Here is a 22,847-nt window from a genome sequence, read left to right as displayed (position 1 = left end):
TGGATTATATCCTATGTAGGAGGGCCAGTCTGAAGGAGATTGGAGACTGTAAAGTGGTGGCAGGGGAAAGTGTAGTTAAGCAGCATAGAATGGTGGTATGTAGAATGACGTTGGTGATCAAGAAGAGGAGGAGTGTGAAAGCTGTGCCAAGGATTAAATGGTGGAAGTTAAAAAAGGGTGATTGTGAAGTGGAGTTTAGGGAAGAGTTAAGACAGGCACTGGGAGGCAGTGGAGAGTTACCGAATAGCTGGGTAACTACAGCAGAACTAGTAAGGGTGACTGCTAGAAAGGTGCTTGGTGTGACATCTGGACAGAGGAAGGAGGACAAGGAGACCTGATGGTGGAATGAGGAAGTACAGGAGAGTATACAGAGGAAGAGACTGGCGAAGAAGAAGTGGGATTGTCAAAGAGATGAAGAAAGTAGACATGAGTATAAGGAGATGAGGCGCATGGCAAAGAGAGGTGGCAAAAGCTAAGGATAAGGCATATGGAGAGTTGTATGAGAGAATGGACACTAAAGAAGGAGAAAAGGACCTGTACCGATTAGCTAGACAGAGGGACAGAGCTGGGAAAGATGTGCAGCAAGTAAGGGTGATAAAGGATAGTGAGGGAAAGGTACTCACAAGAGAGGAGATTGTGTTGAGTAGATGGAAAGAGTATTTTGAGAGGCTGCTGAATGAAGAGAATGCGAGAGAGAGAAGGTTGGATGATGTGGGGATAGTGAATCAGGAAGTGAAACAGATTAGCAAGGAGGAAGTAAGGGCAGCTATGAAGAGGATGAAGAATGGAAAGGCTGTTGGCCCAGATGACATACCAATGGAAGCATGGAGGTGCTTAGGAGAAATGGCAGTGGAATTTCTAACTAGATTGTTTAATGAAATTTTGGAAAGTCAGAGGATACCTGAGGAGTGGAGAAAAAGTGTTTTGGTACCTATCTTTAAGAATGAGGGTGATGTGCAGAGCTGCAGTAACTACAGAGGGATAAAACTGATTAGTCACAGCTTGAAGTTATGGGAAAGAGTAGTGGAAGCAAGGTTAAGAAGGGAGGTGATGATTAGTGATCAACAGTATGGTTTCATGCCAGGAAAGAGCACTACAGATGCAATGTTTGCTCTGAGAGTGTTGTTGGAGAAATACAGAGAAGGTCAGAAGGAGTTGCATTGTGTCTTTGTAGACTTGGAGAAAGCATATGACAGGGTGCCTAGAGAAGAGTTGTGGTATTGTATGAGGAAGTCGGGAGTGGCAGAGAAGTATGTAAGAGTGGTACAGGATATGTACGAGGGTAGTGTGACAGTGGTGAGGACTGCAGTGGGAGTGACAGATCCGTTTAAGGTGGAAGTGGGATTACATCAAGGATCAGCTCTGAGTCCTTTCTTATTTGCAGTGGTGATGGACAGGTTGACAGATGAGATCAGACAGGAGGCCCCGTGGACTATGATGTTTGCAGATGACATTGTGATCTGTAGTGAGTAGGAATCGGGTTGAAGAGACTCTGGAGAGGAGGAGATGTGCTCTAGAGAGCAGAGGAATGAAGGTCAGCAGGGCTAAGACAGGATATATGTGTGTAAATGAGAGGGAGGGTAGAGGAATGGTGAGGATGCAGGAAGTAGAGTTGGTAAAGGTGGACAAGTTTAAGTACTTGGGATCAACAGTTCAGAGTAATGGTGAATGTGGAAGAGAGGTGAAGAAGAGAGTACAGGCAGGGTGGAATGGGTGGAGAAGAGTGTCAGGAGTAATTTGTGACAGACTAGTACCAGTAAGAGTGAAAGGGAAGGTCTACAAGAGGGTAGTGAGACCAGCTATGTTATATGGGTTGGAGACAGTGGCACTGACAAAAAGGCAGGAGTCAGAGCTGGATGTGGCTGAGTTAAAGATGTTAAGATTTGCACTCGGTGTGACTAGGATGGATAGGATTAGGAATCAGTATATTAGAGGGTCAGCTCATGTTGGACAGTTTGGAGACAAAGCAAATGAAACGAGATTGCGTTGGTTTGGACATGTGCTGAGGAGGGATGATGGGTATATTGGGAAAAAGATGCTAAGGATGGAGCTGCCAGGTAAGAGGAATAGAGGAAGGCCTAAGATAAGGTTTATGGACGTGGTGAGAGAGGACATGTAGGCGGTTGGTGTGACAGAGCAAGATGCAGAGGATATGAAGAAATGGAAAGAGATGATCCGCTGTGGCGACCCCTAACGGGAAAAGCCAAAAGAGAATAATGATGATTCAGTCTTCTTGGGTATACACCTACCATCAATTAAAGAGACTGATCAATCCCAAATAAAGTTCAGCTGTCCTAGTAGGATTTTCCTGACATGTACTCAGTTGCCTGCTACAGCAAAAGCCATGGTTCACAGAGAGCTTACAAAGCCTCAAAGGGATCTCAATGTTGAAAGGTATCCATCAGGAGAAGGATACAAAAAAATTTCCACAGCATTGGATATACCATGGAAACACAGTGAAGACAGCATCAAAAAGTGGAGAAAATATGGGACAACAGTGATGTTGCAAAGAACTGGACATCCCTCCAAAATTGATGAAAAGATGAAAACTGGTCAGAGAACCTGCCAAGCAACTTACAACAACAATGAAGGAGCTGCAGGAATTTCTGGCAGGTAGTGGTCGTGTACCACATGTGACAACATTCGCTTGTAGTCTCTATATGTCTAGGCTATGGGGTAGGGTTGCAAGATGGAAGGCTTTTCTTACACAGAAAAACATCCAGGCCTGGCTAAAATTTGCAAAATATATCAAATGTCCCAAAAGCATTTGGGAAAATGTGTTATGGTCTGATGAGACCATGGTTGAAATTTTTGGCCACAATTTCAAAAGGTACATTTGGCGCAAAAACAACACTTTGCATCACCAAAAGAACATCTCCACGATGAAGCATGCTGGTGGCAGTATCAAGCTTTGCGGTTGCTTTTCTTCAGCTGGAACTGGGGCTTTATTCAAGGTGGATGGAATTATGAACAGTTTCAAATACCACTCACTTTTGGCCCAAAGCCTTCAGGCATCTGCTAGAAAGATGAAGAGGAATTTCACCTCTCAACATGACAATGACCCCAAGCATATATCCAAATCAACAAAAGAAAGGCTGCACCAGAAGAAAATTAAAGTTTTGGAATGGCCCAGCTAGAGTGCAGACCTAAATCTAACAGAAAATCTGTGGGGTGACCTGAAGAGGACTGCCCACAAGAGATCCCCTCGCAATCGGACACATTTGGAGTGCTTTTTGCAAGGAAGAATGGGCAAAAGTCAAGATGTGCCATGCTGATAAGACTCCTACCAAAAAAACTGAATGTTGTATTTAAATCAAAAGGTACTTTAACAAAGTATTAGTTTAAGGGGGTGCGCACTTGTGCAATCAGCTTATTGTACATTTTTTTATTTTTTTCTCCAAACACATTTTTCAATTGAATTGTACAGGTTATAGGTCACATTAAAGGTGGGAAAAGTTTTGAAATGATTTATTGTGGTCTCATTTTTTATATCACAAAAACTTGGCATTTTAACAGGAGTATGGAAACTTTTTATATCCACTGTACATCTTTCCTGTGGAACCTGGGATACTCCGAGGCCCCACAATATCCATAGCTACCCTCTGAAATGGCTTCTCAATCACAATCAAAGGCAAAGGACCTTTGACCTTGTCTCCTCCTTTGCCTACCTTTTGGCACTGCTTACCCGGTCCTGCAGTACCCTGTTACTTCCCTGGAAATCCCAGGCCAATAAAAGTTCTGCATAATACTTCTCATAGTACGCTTTATGCCCATATTACCCGCAAAAGGAATGTCATGGGCTATGGCTAGAAGTGAGGGATGGTAGGCTCTGGGCACTACCAACTACTGTATTACCTCACCTTCTAGCTCTCTTTCAGGGGTCTAACTCTATACAGTAACCCTTTGTTCCAGTATACAGAATCATCTTTTCCTTGAAAATCAGGCATCTCCCTAGCTACATCCCTCAAGCCTTGTAATGTAGGGTCTGAGAGCTAAGCCTGTCTCAACTTTCTCTTTGTAACCCCTCCCAGCTCCCCTTCCACAGGAAGTCTGGTCTCTTCTGAAAGCTGTGCCTCACTGTCAGTCTGGTTAATACTACTCACCTCTTCCCTTGCAGTCACTCTGTCCAAGGAAATATCAGTACCCACCAGCCACTGTGGCTTACCTTCAGTTTCACTGCTACAGGGTAGTTTCTTGGCTGAAGCAGCCACATTAGCAGTCCTGGCTTCAGGTATGTGGTCTGGCTGGGTTCCCCCCAGGCCACCAGACCCACATGCCCATCTTCAAGCCTGACTGCATGTCACTGCAAGCATACAAGGTACTGCATTATTAAAATCATTACCTATCAAGGCATCTGCAGGGATATCCTCAAACACACCTACTTGCTTCCTTTTCCACACACCCCCTTCAAGGTGAACCCTGGCCAAAGGCATTTGGAATGGGATCCCTCCTAAAGCTCTGAGCCACTGCAGGCTTCACAATAGTTATCATCAGAGGCCGTCTCTCTCTCTCTCTTGGCAGTGGCCGTTTCCCATCTTCCAAGATCGAATATAAACTCTGCTGGTAGGTTAGTACCCCTGTTGTCTCCAGACAGCTTATCACTGACATTCTGTTACTCCCACTTGCTGGCTCCCCTCACTTTTTGTTCCCCACCTTGCCTCTATGGACATCTATATGCTGCGTGGCCCCACTGGTTACATTTAAAACATTTAACCCTTGATCCTGGCTCTGTACCTGGACTAGTTGCTTCCCCTGTTACTGGCGGACTCTGTTGGGGTGGTTTAGGCTGCCCACTATGGGTTTCCCTATATCCATGTGGAGCACTGGGCATTCCTTTCCTGTGCAGTGATGCCCTGTTCGCTAGGTATACTTCATTTTTCCCAAACTCATCTGCAGATTTGCATTCCCGGTCTGTCAAACAGATTCCCATGTCTTCAGGCAAAGTGCTAAGGGCTTATTCCCTCACCAAAAGGTCTGCCAACTTTTCAAAAGTGGTGGCCTGACGCCCATTCACCCACCAATGAAAATAAGTGCTTAGTTCAGCAATATGATCACATACACTTTCATCTAAAACATTGTAATAAACAGAGCTTATCTTGATCATAATCTAAACAATCAGTATCAGACAATTTAGAAATAACAATTACAGCTTTACCATGGAGTAAGGGGGCGAGGAACTGTACCAAGAGCCCTCGGTCAACATTATGCTGTTTACATACTCTTTCAAATAAATGAATAAAACTATCAAAATTATCACGTTCTTGGTACTGAGGGAGAAGTTTACTGACCTTTATTGCTACTGGGGTATGGTAACTCCCTTCCCCATTAGCACCATGACCCTGGCAAAGAGTCAGCATTTCCTTTTCATGTTGCCTCTGCTTCTCATTTTCTTTGGCTAAAAACGCTGCAGTCTCTCTGCTGATTCTAGTTTCAAATGTTTGGCCTCCAGTTCAAGTCTCTAACTCCAGACGGATTTTTAAGTCCTCCGAGGAAAAGTTGAACTGTCCTGTTTCTGGGAGCTGTACATCCCCAATGCCAGTCTGGTTCGTCTTCCTGGTTGCTGGTCTGTGATGCAGCTGTGATTATGCCTGCAATAATTTCCTCATTGCAGCCAATTGGCTCCTTGTCAGCTTGCTATAACCCTCTGCTGACATCCTTGCTTGCTCCCCGACTATCTAAGCTAACAAAGTAAATAAATAAAGCTATTGTGATGTGAAACTCAAAGTCAACTTTGTGGTTGTTAGAGAGTACATATACATTGTTTAGTGACCACTGCTTACAGGTTACAGAAATTCAATATCCACACCACCACTCAACAATATGTGAGCATGTGATGATCCCACCACTGCCAACAATAATGTGCGGTGCCCACCACTGCTACCAATATGTGATGGGAACCAATATGTGTCTTCCCCCCTCTGGACCAGTAATCAAGGAGCCTGAATCCTCACCACTGACACTGCAGAAGGACGTGCTCTTGGAATACAAATGGATACATTCAGTATTTCCAGATGCAGACCTCTCTGCATCAATTACAATTTCCCTTAAGCACAGACAGGGGGGACACAGCCCAGGGCCTAGATGTCTCTAGATCTGTCTCCATACAAATCCCCAATAAGACTCCCCACTGATACAGCTGTAGAGTTAGGTCCTCAGCTGTGTCTCCATGCCAAGTCATCCAGCACCCCTCTCTGTAAAACCAGTGCTTCATGTCCCTACCCCAAGTAGATGACACATACACACACACAGATTTGATCTTCACACAAACACACACACACACCTGTGAAAGGCTGGCACAAGTTTACCTGCTGTGCCCCCTTCTGCCCAGTGTATAAGGTAGTTATCACTGCCACCACACACTTCACAATCAGCTACTCTAAGGCCCTTAAAGGGTATCCAATTATACTGTGCAATATTAATACAAATGGTAGTAGCTCACCAAGATGACTAGACCTTCTGGAGTGTCCCACACAGTGTCACCAAATAGATGCAACTACTCTCAAAGGTTAGATACTTTCTACAAGAACTGGCCACAATAAAATTTTAAATATATTTAATTATACATAAGAAAAGCATGTGAAACTACTGAATATATAACCACAGTTCAAATAGAAAATATTGAAAACAACACTGACGGACAGAGTCATACAAATAAAGAAAAACAATCTCTAAATTAAGCTTCACTATACTCCTGACTGAATCGAAGAGAATTAAGAGAATTTACTGTCCCCTAATAACTTACTTGGGCAAGGCAAGATGAAATAAGCGAGCAGTCTTTCTAGTCGGGCTCTCAACAGAATACTCTATATTCTGAGATTACTTCCTGTAAAATATAACATCCAAGATGACTTGCAGAATGACCTCATCTGGTCACCTGACTCTTGGTTCCCACAATATCTCCTTTTGAAGTTTGAGACACGAATTGAACATAGACAGCTGCAATACACATCCAAATGTTTATAACAGTGCCTGGAAACCTTCCCTCTTTTCAAAAGCTAGTAGATAATGTCTGCTATCAGACCTACCATCTCCAGTCCTACTCAACACCATGGGGTATCGTTCAATGAAGTAACAGCTCATTTAAATTTCCCTTATCTTTCTTAAAATAAGCCAGCTGGTTAACCATTGCTATGCCAATGTCCTCTATTAAAACATATAAATTTAATTCAGATAGCATAATACATGTACATTTCTCTTCATTTCTGCAGGGAACACTTGATATATTTTAACACAATTAACAAAAGCAGAGCTCACAAATACATTTTCAGCACAAGCATCAGTACAAATCAGCTTGATATACAAATGAAATACAATTATTCACAAAATTCCAGAAAGCTGTGCTGGCACAAGTCATATATCCACTGCGCTACTTCCCCCTGGCATGGCTGGCAGTACCACCTATCATCACAGTTACCTCTTAAACAGGCCCTGTGCCTCGAAACTCCTACTTCTTATAATGTATAAAATACACTAACACAAGCCCACCTCAGCTGGAAAAGAAGGGCGACAGTTCATAGCTTGAATCATTTTAAGTGGCTTTAGGGCGTGATTTATAGAGTATCCCTGGTGTCTAGTGTTCTCCTTTTCCTCGCCTTTGTCAAGCTGATTTTTGTGCAAGGCTTAAAACTCTCTCCCCTTTAATTTGTTTTTTTTTTAAGACTTAATGTCATATATTAAGAGTATCCCTGGTGTTTAGTGGTGGTGCAGATGACCAACACTCTGCTAAGGAGCTGAGTAATGTGCTGAGGGGTACAGGGTTTGAACCCCACCCCCCATTTTACAATAACTTTTTCCCCCAATCTTTACGGTAATATGCGAGAGCATCCCTGATGTCTACTGGTACAGCAAAGGGCTAAAGCTCTCTTAAAGAGTTGTTTTTGAATGCCAATGGAACGTAACTTGAATCTTTGTACAGCCTGCTCTTAATGCAGTTAGAATAACCCTGGTATCTAGTGTTTCTCTGCTCCATATCTTTCATCCTGCAAAACTTTTACTATCATCTTTTAAATGCCTTTACTGCAAGATATAGAAGAGCAAACTCTGTGTCTAGTGTTCTGCATCCCCCAATACTGTAGGGTTTGCTACTTAGTCTAGGGAAATCTGGAGGTATTAACAGCCTCCCCCATACACTCACACATTCATGCAAATATACACACACAGAGCCCCCATTCTACCCTAGTACACTCACAGACAGACTCACCCAGAAACACCCACACCCACCCATCCCCACAAACACCCCCCCACACAAACACACACACAAACACACACCCTACCCTATCCATCCGCCAAACAGCAAACCTATTGCAACCACCCAGGCAGACACACAGTCAACACACATGCACCCACGAGGCCATGCATCCCTCTGCATACACTCAAGCAGCCACACACATCACTAATATCTTGCTGCTGAACTCACTGGCACTTAACTCTAATGTGATCTTACACACTTGGAAGCAATGGGTGAACATATGCAGCCAAGCAATTCTTTGAATTATTTAGCAATGTAAATGCCTCATCACAGATATTTCCAGTGGATGACCACATGACTAATTAGCATAGGCTGCTCCCTCAGAATTCCTCATTAGCATTTGCGATAAGCCCCAGAGATTGCGTCCTGCAGTGCTGCACCACTCTGTAGTAAAACACTGTGGTAGGCCTGTCTCTGAATCACAAATGGTTACAAACAGATGTAAAATGGGCTTATCCATCAAAACAAACAATCTGAATTCCGCCCTTAGTTTTCCATTTCATGAAAATATCTACAATGCAATGCTGCTGCTTAAGTGACACAGGATCTTTATCATCCACACAAACACTAATCTTCTCAGATGGGACTTCAGTTTAAGTCATCATCCTGTAATAGAAAGCTGGGCATATCCTTTCACATCAAAGGGAAGTTTGGCTCAGAAATTAAGATGGTGGTTTTAGGTTACACAGCAGTACTGTCACTGAAGGAATGGACACGGAGGCCTTTAAACCCATCTACCCAGGCTAATGAGTTGCATGGTCTGCTGCAGTTTGTTTAATCAATATTACAACAAACTGCCAGTCCTAGTTTAACTATTAATCATTTCTCTAGGATGAGGAGATCTCCATCTCTCTGTAGATTAGTACGATTCTTACTACAGTGCCTCTGTGGTTTTCTTAAGTCATAAATCTATGATAAACATGGAGCCATTTTTAGGCAAGTCATTATGCATTTATTCTTAACAGGTGGGTACATAGGTGCACAAGTGGTAATTTTTAGGCAAAACCTATTTACAATAAAATTAAACCACAAGACCAAAATTAAATATCATCAGTGCAAGACGGATCCCCTCACTAGTGGCGCATTATACAAAATCATTTAATTATCAGCTAGTGGTTAATATGTGATAACAGGCTACTTGCTACATGACCATACCTGTGACTGGATGAGAGAATTGGGAAACTCAAACCGTTTTCTCAGTTCTTCTGTCATCTTTGTACATGAGTAATACACTGCTTACTTCAGCTCTGCAAAAAAAAAAAAAAAAAAAAAAAAAGAGAGAGAAATTCACTCTTAGTGAATCAGATCAATTACAAACAATAGTACACAACTCAACTTTGAAAGAGTGTGAAATGGATTAATTAGAAAAGGGAGAGGTTTGTTTCAGCTTCCCCTCATTCCTGATCACCTGTACAACAAAATTTTAAGTACAATGTCAGTTAGAAAATAATCATGTAAGAAACTTTTTTTTGGGTGTTCTTTTTACATCCTTGCCTGACCACCAAGCCTCCACCTCTCAGGCATGAGCCCATTTGTTCTCTCACGACCGGAGTGTTCCAAGTGAAAGGACAAGTGCCATCTCAAAGGACCGTCAATCAAGCAGCCATTGGGGTGATCTTAGTTCTCCCCAATATCCTGGTAAATACTAAATGAGGCACTATCCTCTCTCTCTCTCTCCTGATGGCGGACATGAGTACTTGCATCACCACGACCCTGGTCCTTGCCATTTACAGTGCTAGGAGTTCTTTAATTTTTATTGTGATCATTAGTAAACCAGAAATTACTTCTCCCAGCCTGGGCAAGATTTAGGTTTTCACTCCCACGTTCCCCTGCCCTGCTCTTTCAATGCCCAATCCACAATTCAAACTTGGGGTGTCGAGGCCATGGTCTTGGTTTTATCCGTCTTGTTTACACCACAGAGCCAAGTGAAGAAATACTACTTTAAAGTGAAAGGAAGTGCCCGTTGCAACTGATGAACAAAGCGGCAATCTCCTACCACAACAAAAAAAAAATGTACTCAAACTCTGCCACAAAATAGGAAATGTGCACTGCTGCCTAGCAAAGGTCTTTCTACTCTTACCCAGGCAAAGTTGTACAGCCATCTATTTACAATGCTGCAGTCATCTCCAATGTGAAAAATAATGACAAGATGAAAGAAAAAAAATACAACCCAAAGGGGAAGGGGAGATGCAGGGTTTTACTTCACTTATAGTTTCATTCTCAAATCAATCTGATATTGAAAGAGGTATGGAGAACCAGGACAGCAAGCAATAAACAAGCATCTCAGCTTCCTGCTGCTACAGAGGTATGCCATCCCAATCCTGCCTACCAGGATTCTGGAAACATAATAAAACGAAACATCAAATTACTGAAACTGTTAGCACACCATACTTTAACATTCTGAATTCAGTAAAGCAGAAACCGAGTCAAAATGTTTCAACAAACACATTTGTCTTTATTTTTTTTTAACGAAAACTTGTATTTTACATTTCTTGGTACAATGTGTATGAAAACTTAACTCTGCTGTGAATTTGTTTTTTAAACTGACCGATTTTGATTGTTTGAGCCCTTGTCACTGAAAAACAAAACTCAGGAGCGTAATAAAAACCACCATAGCCAAGTTTGTGGATTAAATAGCCACCCAGGCCAAAGATAAATCACAAGGCATTTTTAGTTACATTTGTAATCTCAAAAGCATAATGCAGTAATGTACTGAGCCGACTGTGAATAAGGTTACCTGCAGTGAGGCTTAAGATACAGTGCATCTCCTAGCTGATGCATTTAGGTCTAACTTTACACTCCTCTCCCCCACTCCATTTGTCCCTCAAGATATACCTGAAACTGGTTCGCCTCCAGCTATCACACAAGACCAAGTCCTAAAAGTGCTATCAAAAGCTAAAAATACTGTATCGATGGGTCATGACAATATCCCTGTATGCACCTTAAATAGCATGAAGCATGATTTAGCCACACCTCTAACACTGTTCAATCTCAGCCTCCATAGAGGCATTGAACAACGTCAATGAAGAACTGTTACAATCACTCCCCTGCATAACAGAGGACCTCCCACAGACTCAGGCAATTACCGACCCACAAGTCTGGCTAGCCTCATATGCAAAACCATGGAAATACTTATGGAAATAATTAATCAGGACATAATGAACCTCCAAAAACTACACCCATCTCAGTTTGGATTTGTCAAGCTTACTCAACCTGGTGGATTTTTTGGAAAAAAGTCACCAAAGTAATAGATAAAGGCAAACAGTATACACTGCATATGCATGCCTCGACCTTGTAAGCTCCACAAAGAGAACAGTCACCAGTACAGTTGCCCAGGGTTCTGTGCTGGCACCCTCTCCTATTTGACATCTACTTTTCTGAAGTAAAAGCCAATGTCAAAGGGCTCTGCCTGACTAATTTTGCATATGACTGCATGCTAGCAGCAGTCAAGTCCCCAAATGACTTGGCCATCCTGCAGAAAGATTTATCCCAAATAAATAACTGGTGCAAAAATCATGGATTGAAATGAAAATACCAAAAAATGCATTACTGTGTCCTTTGGGAAGTCATCTGTACCATGGAGCGAACACATTAAAAATATTCACATAAGAGTTGACTCAGTTGTTCGAGATTTGAGAACTTGTGTGGAGAGTGAACTAACTTTTGACCAACGTGTGTCCATTATTGTAAGAAAGTCCTTTTACATTGCAAAGCTTATAAACAAAGGGATTGTGTCTAGATCTAGGGATGTCATTATCCCCACCCTTTAGTCAGCCATTAGGCAAATATAATGCCCCCTTTGGCAGGTATCTGTCCAGACGCATGCAACAATTGTAATGCCCACAGAGATACTTAACTAAAAGGAAATAAGGCTAAACAACACGTCCTACATTTACCGACTCAGAGCTCTGACACTATACTTGGTATCCTTCAGAATGCAAAGAAGTGACATGTGTCTGACATGCAAGGGATCCTCAGAACCAGTACTGATGGAATTTACTGCACATCAACAAGTCAAATGGTATCAGAAATATTTAATCTAGGGATCTAAACCTCTTCTGCAACATCAGAGTTGTTTGGAGAGACAGGTATATCTCAGAGGATACCGCTGTTCTGGAACATCCATATAAAACAAAGTTCATCCCTGTCCATATTCAAGGGTAACTTAGCTTTACGGATGAGAAACAGAAAATTTACCTCAGGACTGTCCCTTGTACTACTAATGTACACAGGCAGCTTCTAAATGCTTTATCCCATATATGGATCCCCTCAAATTATTTATTTTATTTTACATTTGGTAACTGAGAAAGTCTGACTGGACAAAAGCCCTTTTTCAGCCGAGGCCTGGGGAGAAAAACTCAGTAGCACAACATCTATATAAAACACACATGAATCAATAGCAATACAATTTGATTAAGTTACATATAGAATGTATACAGATGCATCTAAAGAAAAATATGCAAATTCAGATAAATCAGCAGAGTACATATAATTAAGAAACTATTCTGAAACATTGTGTGATCTCTATTTGTTTCTCTGTCAATCAGCATATACTTAAGAAATTATTCTGAAGCATTTGGTGTCAGAAAGTCGAATAAAGACTTCTATAATACAGAGTCATTCAGACACGGGATAAGAGAGTATTGAAGGTGAAAGCTAGCCTGCATAATTATCTAGGCATAATTCCATTTTTTCTCATTTGTTGTAATATAGCAATAACCCACGCCTGGGTGTGGGTAATGCTGGATTTACCCACTGTTGGCGCGGTAAACAAAGCCAACCGTGGGTAAATATACAGCATTACCCACACCCAGAAGTGGGTTATTGCTATTATACCATGACATTATTTAAGAAAAGAAACTATTACTTTTCTTAAATAATGGCATAGTATAATGCCTGTTTACTGCCCTTCCGCAGATGTCTGGCATCCGCGGCAGTTCTGATGTACTGCGCGCCTGCGCAGTACATTAGAGCTGTGGGCAAAAGCAACAGAGAAAGCAAGATCTCCGTTGTTTTTTTTTTTTACTGTTTCGCTATGTTAAATGGGTTTAACATAGCGAGATAGCTTTAAAATAAGCAACGGAGATGTCCGTTACTTATTTTAAAACTGTCTCGCTATGTTAAACCCATTTAACATAGCGAAACAAAAAACAACGGAGATCTTGCTTTCCCGTTGCTTTTAAAATATGTCTCGCTATGTTAAATGGGTTTAGCATGGCGAGACAGCTAAAATAAGCAACGGAGATCTCCGTTGCTTATTTTAAAGCTGTCTCGCTATGTAAAACCCATTTATCATAGCGAGACAGTGTTTTAAAAGTAGAGTTATACTAATGGAAAAAAGTCCGGGCGACCGAACCTTTTTCCATTAGTATAACTCGATTTACAATGTGCACGCTGGCCAATCAGCGTGCACGTTTTGGGGGGGTCATGGTATAATATACAATATATAATTATCAAGCATGGGATGGGCAAGGCCAATCTCTAACCAAATGGGGTAAATTAATAAAAGGACTAAAAGGGAAACTGGCTATGCTTAAAATAGCCCACCAAGGGCAGCTAACCTAGTACTTATCTACAAACCTATGTTAATTGAAAATATTTGTTTATTGGTCACCATTAATCAATTTAAGAAACCAAGGCACCAGATGCATTTTTAAATGTATCATTAAAGTGTAATGTTGTAACAGTTAACAGCAATTTGTTGCTCTGATTTTTTTGTTACTATCAGTGCCTATGTGTTTATTGTAACAAGGGCAACATACATACAACTCACTGATTTACCAGCAAGTTTTAATATTAAAATTCAAGACTGTCATTTGACACTCCAAGGAAATTACAGAAAGTATGCAATAATGTCGTAAAAAGTTGAGAAAATACAGCCAATTGACACCATTTACACTAGCACATGCTGTAGGCAGGACAACACAGTGTAATCATGGAGAATAATAATACCAAGACCTGTGTACAGAAAGTGCACCAAAATGCCACACCCGTATAACAGCTATAAGCAATTATTCATCAATAAATGTTATTTATGAATTGCCTCAGCACACTTAAGAACTGTGAAGGAAAATCACAGCAACCATACCTTTCTCAGATTATAGTTCTCACACATTTTTCTTTTATCCAGAAACTGGGAAAGTAAGTTCTTCTATACAGAGTATGAGACACAAACGGGGCATGCAGGGTGTCGAGTTCCTGCTGGCACAGGAGTGTTGACACAGCCATGACTGTTTAATTATGAGACCGTATAAGCCCACTTAATGACTTCAAGGCAGAGTATAACTGTTAATTTTCAGTAAGTGTAATAAGTTATCAAGACACTCACTTCATGTACCATCCACAGCTGTAAACATGAAGGATTCCTTTCACACAGCAACTGACAGACAAAATTGCATACATGTCACTTTGGGCAAATCAATCTTGAAACTATACTAGTGATAGTCACTTAACAGCACAGAATTTTTCAGAACATGTATTCAAACGTTGGCATAATTACACTACACAGAAATACAGAAACCACAGAAATTCCATAGTTTTGTCTTACTGATAACTAGATCACAAGAATAAGGCATTTCTTTTTAACCAGTAAGGCTTAAAATCTGGTTAGGATTAGTTTTAAAATCTATATTACTCACCATTATAGATAAAACTGACCTCTACAATTCTAGACAAATGAACGGCGACATAGTCCAAAAGTGACATTCCCAGGGTCTGAGGCTGCTATTTTAATAAATCAGCTGGATTGAGTCATTCCTGTGTCACACTACCCTATGAATGGTCACTGGAATGATAGATCATATGGACCATTTTATATAGGATAGGCTTATAACAAGACGAAGACTGTTCATGAACTAATTAAATCGTCAGCATACATAACTCAAGTTTGTAAGGTACTGTTAAGTAACACAGAAGGCTCGTCAGACCAGTCTAGCCAAACATAACTAGGGTCCTCATAAAAGGCAATCAAGTTACATCTGTGATGACGCTGTACAATACAATGATAATAAAAGTCCAACTAAGACTATTTTTTTCAAACTGCATTAATTCAGAAAACCACCAACAATATATTCACAGTTATTTACTACCTTCCTAGTCTCTATAGTTACTCTGTTTAAGGCCTCCATGAGAATTTTCACTATACACCTTTTCATCCAGTCTTTGTTTTTTTCCCTTTCCAAGATCTTCTCAACTCTCCATCATAGCTTTCCTCACACAGTTTCTTTGTAGAATACATGCATAGAGAACAGAAAGAAATACCCAGTTTCTTCAGCTACAGCCAACCAATTTCCTTTAGGAACCACACAATTAACAGATGTAGCTGTTGTCAAATTTTGTTTTTACTTATTTACTTACTGTTGTTTCCACCCTTACAGTAGAAACCCCACTGACAGTTTCAGGTTCAGCAAGCACTAAATTGCCACGACACAACAGGATGGTACTTTAACCAAGTAAACAGAAAGAATAAAATTATAATTCTATACAAGAAGACCAAAGAGTAAGTGATGGCGAGATGTACAGTAGCAGTGGGGGCTGGATGCAAGAATATAGGCATGCCTAACAATTGTGGTTGTCTCAAACTACTGGCCCCAAATGTTTACATACATCAAAATAAACAGTTTTATTGATTTAACTTTAACCATGGTAGTACAGTAGTCCAGCATGACCTACTTCTGAGTCAGCTTGGGTGTGTAATGCACAGAAACAGATGAAGAAAGAACCTTGGTAATACAATCATCCGACATTTGGAGCATATCGAACAAACATTAAAACATTTCAAACAATGAAGAAAATAAGGTACCAAATGCAAGTGTAAGCAAACAATACAAATAAGGGCTTGTTTAAGTCTTTAGTATTAATTCTGAATTCAAAAAGCACAGTGACAACCATATTAAACCATGAACAATATATGTAGAAAAACAACAGAAGTATAAACACTTAGACAAAATGAATTAATAACAGTAGTAGGATAGTAAAGTGTGTAAGATTTAAAAATTGTTGCCAGCCCCATGACAGTGAATTTATGCTTCACCTATCCTTGTGTATGGGAGTTGTAGTCCTCTGCCATGAGGTTCCTGATTTACAAGACTCTGATCTGCGGGGGATCGATATCTCTAACTCTGCATGTCACATTATGGTACTTTTGTTTGATGTAAACAGGTAGTGAATTCCTAAGGTGGGGAATGCAGTGGGTAAGAAAATCATTGTGTTATCAGCTACTGTTAATCTTCCAATGGTTTAGATCAAGCATATGACAGACTATTTAGTGAAGGTGGAAAAGTTCAAAAAAATCATAGGATATACTGCATATTAAGCTATAAACAGGTCACTTCTCAAGAACCTGGGGGGGGGGGGGGGGGGGCAAATAAAAAATGTCTATCCAGTATTCAAATGCCATGTGACGAGAGGAACAGGCCATCCCCTGCAAATCAGGAAAATTGCTGTCCACCTGGTTCCAGGTCGAAAGATACAGGATCTCCTAGAATGAAACTAACAAGCCAACTGTAACCAGCTATTTTACCACTGAACTGGGGCATCATTGCTGATGAGGGAAGAATTCTGCTAAGCACTAGTGGTTTGCCATCTTCAATGACATAGGTGGCAAGCTCAGATTTGTCTCATTGCATCCTTTGTATGGTAGAAAACCTAAGGTTATTCGTACCCCCCACACCAAACATGGGTGCCAATAAGTGTGTACTTATTTTTGATAGTGAATGGTCTTGATGGCTCTTAAAACATCATTGATTACAAGTATCAGAGGGACAATAGATTAAGTTTCTCAGTCATGGTGATCCAGACTCGGTGACAAAATTCTGTAAGTGCTGATGAAAATAATCCAAATCACGGATAATCATTTTCAGTGATCACCAAACCAGCTTTTTGAGAGGAGGGGAAAGCACAGACAGACACACAGACAGACACTCTCGCCATGGTAGCACAACAATGGGAAAAGAGCAATGTGAATACTGAATAAAAACACTAACAACATTCAGCCATACTGATTTGCAAGATTGCCATACAGTTGTCAAGTTCCACCCTCTTTATCCAGTGAGACGAGAGTGGTGTCAGTCTGACAATGGAATCACCTACAACAAAGAGATTAAGATTTGAAGCAGGCCTACATGACTGTAGGGAATCGGGTTGGTAGTCTTGGTGAATCATTGTACAAGTATGTGAAGATGCAGGTGTGGATATGGATACTAGTGTACCCTGATATGGCTGATGTTTTCTAGGTAGGTACCTGCAAGGCTTAGACAGAGTTTTTTTTTTAATACATCAGCTTAAGTGTAGTGTAGAGTAGTGTTCGCTGAAGTTTACTGAAGTGTCTTAAGTAGAGACATTCCTGTAATCTGAATAGGTAATTGCATTTCACAGTTTGAACTAGGAGTAATGGGTTATAATTAAACATGAGGCAGCTCCTACATATGTCTGGCAATAACAGACCAGTCAAGTGAAATGTAAGAGCAGTTTATGACAAAGATGATAGACTTTAATTTAAGCCTTAATTGCATCTTAATTTATAACAAGCAAATTAAAGTGCTGTATTAGATGCCTGGTGTTAAAATGTGATAGCACATAATGAGGAAACGAGGAACAGGCTAACAGAACACTTGAAAAGGCAATTAGATACTTGATAAAGACAAGAAAACTTAGACAGTGGACTGAGGTAAAGCTACTCACTAATACAACTAGCTGATTGTGTAGTAACAGGAAAGTTTAAACCTAACAGATACGAGATTAGCAGAAACAGAAATTACCCTTTAGAAAAATAAGCAAAAACAATACCATGTAGCAAAAACAGAACACCAGCAGTTAACGTACAATACAAACAATACAAACTTACTTTACTGCACGCAGTTGCACAAGCTGACACAGATACAGACTGCACAAATTATTAACTCATCAGGTAGGATCAATAATCACATAATTCGACTCTACGAGTCATTACAGGATACAAGAAATCTATCATCAGCGCAGGACTCAGCACCAAGCCGAGGGTATTTCATGTTCAGATGGTGAATTACAGATACTGAACTGAAGCACAAAGCACATGTCATGGCAGCTCACTATCTGCACTGTGTAAACTAGTGTAACAAGTTTCCACTGGGCAGCACAGGTATCAAAAGGAAACAGAGGGAGTTTCCTGGTGCTGAAATTACTACTAAATAGCTACTCAGAAATAGAGCAGAAAAGCATGTATACAGAGAAAGGTTGGGATTTTTAACTATTTGCTGAACTGCCAGTGGACTGCTACACAACATGCAATCAAAAAGATCAACAAGCTGCTCAACTATCCAAACAAAGCCAGGTAGCTCAAGGTGTAGTGACAGCCAGCCAGCCACACTTTTAAACTCCAAATGAAGCTTGTCGGTTTAGTATTTAACCCAGTCCCCTGCTGGAGGCTGTGCAATGCTTAGTAACCTAGATATAAACGGCATCTTAGAAACATACCACAAACATGACTCCTTCTGGCATATTTTTTAGCATGCCAGAGCTGCATGCTTTGTAGCAGTCCACAGATAGTTCAGCAAATAGTCAGTACAAAGTATAGTTTCCCCTCTGACATTAAGCAACAAATACGTCTCAACGGAAGAAGATAAAGCTCTTCACAAAGCAGCTTATGGAAGAATCTTCACTGGAGGCCCTGAATAACTGCATTATTATCTGCAGAGGACGTATGCTGGTGAGAACAGCATGCAGAATGTGACTGCAGGCCAGGCTGAGAAAGGGCTGAGAAAAAGTTTACTTAAATCAATAAACTAAAATTAAAATTTCAAGCCCCATAAAACAGAGGGGTCATATAAGACTAAGCCCGCCCTCAAGATTCTAGCATGCCATCCATGTGGTCGTCTCACTGGTACTCTGAGCATGCTGGGGAGGTGCAAATGTGACATGCAACCTGCTTATTGATATATAACTGAATGCGTGTGAGAAATTCATCACTTTCCTCCCTTACACTTTTTCACACACCTCTCCCAGTACTGGATGCTGGGCAGCTTAAAGTACCACTTGACTGCACAATCCGTCTTAGATTTACATTATTGCCTAAAGCCTGCTGTATGTTTCCAGTTGCAATTACAAAGTAATTATACTGACAGAAGTCCAGAAGTTATACATGTATAAAATTACCCAACAATTTGTTTAAAAAAGACTTCACTCATGTTTTGATCTTCATTCTTGTACTTCACATGAAATGCAGTCTGGGAGACTCAAAAAAGGCCATGCTGGCATCCTCTTCATACTGCTGTCAAGACAAGTGGGGTGGATAAGTTTAGTGTTAAGTCTGTAATAGCATATGTCTGCCACACTACAAATATATTCAATTTATCCAGTTGTACATGATTTATTAGTAGTGAACTGTAGTGTCTTATGTTCTTAAAGTGTTTTCCTCTATAAAGGAATTGTAATAATGACTGACTTTTTAGATAGTAATTTCACTGCTGTACTAAGTTATATTTTGTTTAGTTTCCTTGTGTGAGTGTGCTTTTGGAATCAAACAACAGCTTAGTACTTGAGAGCCCTCAGAAGCCAGAGGATGAGGGGCGTGGCCAAGGATGAACACAGGATAGCAGCAGATTTCTTCAGCTCCACCAATTTCATTACATTGACAGGAATTAATTACTTAAAAAATTAATTTTTGAAGTAATTTTCTTTCTAAATATGTTTGTTTTATATAGTTCTTGAACTATATCTAAAAAAGAAAGGAAATCTTAATAATATTCCTGTCAGAAATTACTTTGGAAATTTTTCTGTCAGTTTATCAGTCTGAAATGAGTTCCAGTAAGACAAATTCTCAAGACTCCAGCATCAAGAAAGAACTTCAGTCTCTGATAATTATAGTCCAGCAACTTACTAAGATGGATAAAATGGATACTAAAATATACACTTTCATAGAAAAAACTACAAAACAAATAGACTTGTTACATATGGACCTGCAACAACAGAAGATCCAGATGACAGGCATAGAAGAAGCTGTGAATGACATGGAAAATAGAATACAAGAAGAGGAAATCAACATTGAGTTTCTGCTGAAACAAAATACACATTTACAAACAAAGCTGGATGACCTGGAAAATAGATCTAGGCGCAATAACATTAGGATTTTTGGACTGCCAGAAAATATTGAAGGTAACAATATTACTTCTTTTTTTAACAACATGGCTCCCTAAAACTTTAGATTTACCAGAAGCATTCTCTTTTGGTATCGTAAGTGCACATAGATCTATAGCTAATACTAACTCTAACAAAAACTATCCTAGATCAGTTATAGTTAGATTTCTATCATCTCTTGATAAAGAGATGGTTCTTAAATCTGCTTGGGCTAAAGCTCCTGTTAAGATTAATGAAACAACTGTGCGTTTTGACAATGACTATTCTTCCATGGTATTAGCTAAAAGAAAAGTTTTCTGCCACTAATAAGGGAGCTTAAAAAAGCACAGTTTAAAACATACCTTCTGTTTCCTGCCAAGCTTAAAATCTTCCTTCCTGATGGTCCTAAAATTTTCGATGACTTAGACTCTGCTTTACTGTTTATCAAAAAAAATAAGATTTTGGAAAAAATAGAAGAAATGGAATGGGCTAGTCCTTCGTTAAAGAGACTGGCAACTGAAACTTCGTGGAAGACTTCAGAGAAGAAGAAGAGACTAAAAAACAAATGATTTGTACTATGTTTTTTTTTTTCTCTCATCATTTTATTTTATTTTATTATTAATCTTTTTAAATATAGTTCCTGCATTTCCAAGAAGCAACAAATATTTTGAAAAAGATTTAATCAAAGTTATTCTCTGTGTGCAAAGAAATGTTTTGTTTCATAACTAGTCAAAATATCTGGAGATTTAATGGCAAGCTGTGATTTAACTTGTTTCTCTTTCTGAAGAGGAAAAATAAGGTCAGTAATTTGATACATTTTTTTTTCCTTTAAAAGTTTATATGTTCTTCAAATGCTATTCCTAATTATACTTTCTTGATTACACTGCTTATGCTTGTTTGTAAATAATCTGTCATGCTTTAACTAATAATAATTAGAACTAAATAATAGTAAATAATATGTTTTATTTTTAACTCTAATATAAACAGTAAGTAACATTCTATGGTATATACTTCTTATAGCTTTCTCTTACATTTTTTTATTTCTGCCTTACACCCTTTTACTTTTTACTCTCTTTTCTTTTCTTTATTAATATATAGAAATGCTTTTGATCATATAGACACAGTAAATAAGAAGATTTGCATAGGAGTTGAGTTGGGACAAAAATGTTGAGTTTTGCTACTTATTAATAATTTTGGGCTTGATTTCACTTACATAGAGTCTGTAATAACCTGTAGAATGCATTGTGAAGGTTTTGTCATGTTTAAATGCATTTACACTGCTAAATGAATGTTTGTCACTAGTTTTTAATAAGTTTCCTGCCAAAATGTTAAGAGAGACAATCTGGGATGTGGGCTGTCTCATGCACAGTGTCCATGAGCTACTTCAAAAGCTTCAATTCTCAGAATTCTCACAGAGAAGCTGAAAGCAGCTGGTCTTACCTTTGACCTAGATATCACACTGACACATCACAGATACAGGAATAGCAGATTAATAATGTGTGTTAAAAACCTATGTCCCAAACATATACATTACTATAACTCATTTAATTCATCTGATTGACAAGCATAAATAATTTTATAACTCTATACTGGAAGAAATTGTCATGTGATATATTTTAAAGCAGTAGTATAGCATGTTTGTAAAATCTGGTTACTAAAATGTTTGCTGTGCATTATTTTGTATAAAGCAGACAGATTTATTGAAGGGACAGCAATGTAAGATGGTGTTCAGTAAAGATACAACTCGGTGAGATCAGATATATATATATATATATATGTATGTATATATATATATATATATATATATATATATATTTATGTGTGTGTGTGTATATATGTGTATATATATATATATATATATATATATATATATATATATATATATATATATATATATATGTATATGTGTGTGTATGTGTGTATGTATATATATATATATATATATATATATATATATATGTATATGTGTGTGTATGTGTGTGTATGTAGATATGTATATAAATGTTTCTGAGAATCTGCTTAACTATGAAGTATGATTTATAACAATTTCTATGAATATAATATTTTATTCTATTGGCAATAATGAGTTTGAGTAAATGCTCATATACAAGCAATTCAAGGTTTCTTTCGGAAGCTGTTAACTGTATTTACATGACAGAAAATAGATGCATCCTAATATATGTAATGTCTGAATTATATTAGCCAAAGTTTTTGATTTAAATGAATGTTAGAACTTATTTTTCTCTCCTCTTGATTTCTAACATCAAGATTATTTGAATGCTATTTGAATACAAGTGTTTTATATTACATGGATGTATATAGTAGTATGAACAGTTTTTAAAAAAAAAAAAAAAAAAAAAAAGTTTATTTTAGTTTATATGATGCTGTTTTACCAAATGTGTAGTCTTGTCTTGCTAGATAATTGAATTGAAAACTGTTAACTTGTTTTTAAAAAAAAAGGGGGTTTTAAATATTTAAATTAGGGGAAAAATTTTTAAATTGGGGTTTA

At 39.0% G+C, this 22,847-nt stretch overlaps 1 protein-coding gene across 1 annotated transcript in view; it reads right to left on the bottom strand.

Annotated features, from left to right (window-relative positions):
- The window catches only part of FOCAD (focadhesin), a 2,336,882-nt gene that overhangs the window by 2,013,459 nt on the left and 300,576 nt on the right, over positions 1-22,847 (bottom strand). The window contains exon 2 of the mRNA XM_044060381.1: positions 9,404-9,495. Within this exon, the coding sequence (XP_043916316.1) occupies positions 9,404-9,460 (57 nt within the window). The 5' untranslated portion in view covers positions 9,461-9,495. The remainder of the gene's footprint in view (positions 1-9,403; positions 9,496-22,847) is intronic.

The sequence above is a fragment of the Protopterus annectens genome, chromosome 2.part0 (genome assembly GCF_019279795.1).
Source record: "Protopterus annectens isolate FY-2018-M chromosome 2.part0, PAN1.0, whole genome shotgun sequence".
Lineage (NCBI taxonomy): Eukaryota > Metazoa > Chordata > Ceratodontiformes > Protopteridae > Protopterus > Protopterus annectens.
The sequence above is the reverse complement of the archived record's forward strand: the minus strand, read 5'-3'. Positions and strand labels throughout refer to the sequence as shown.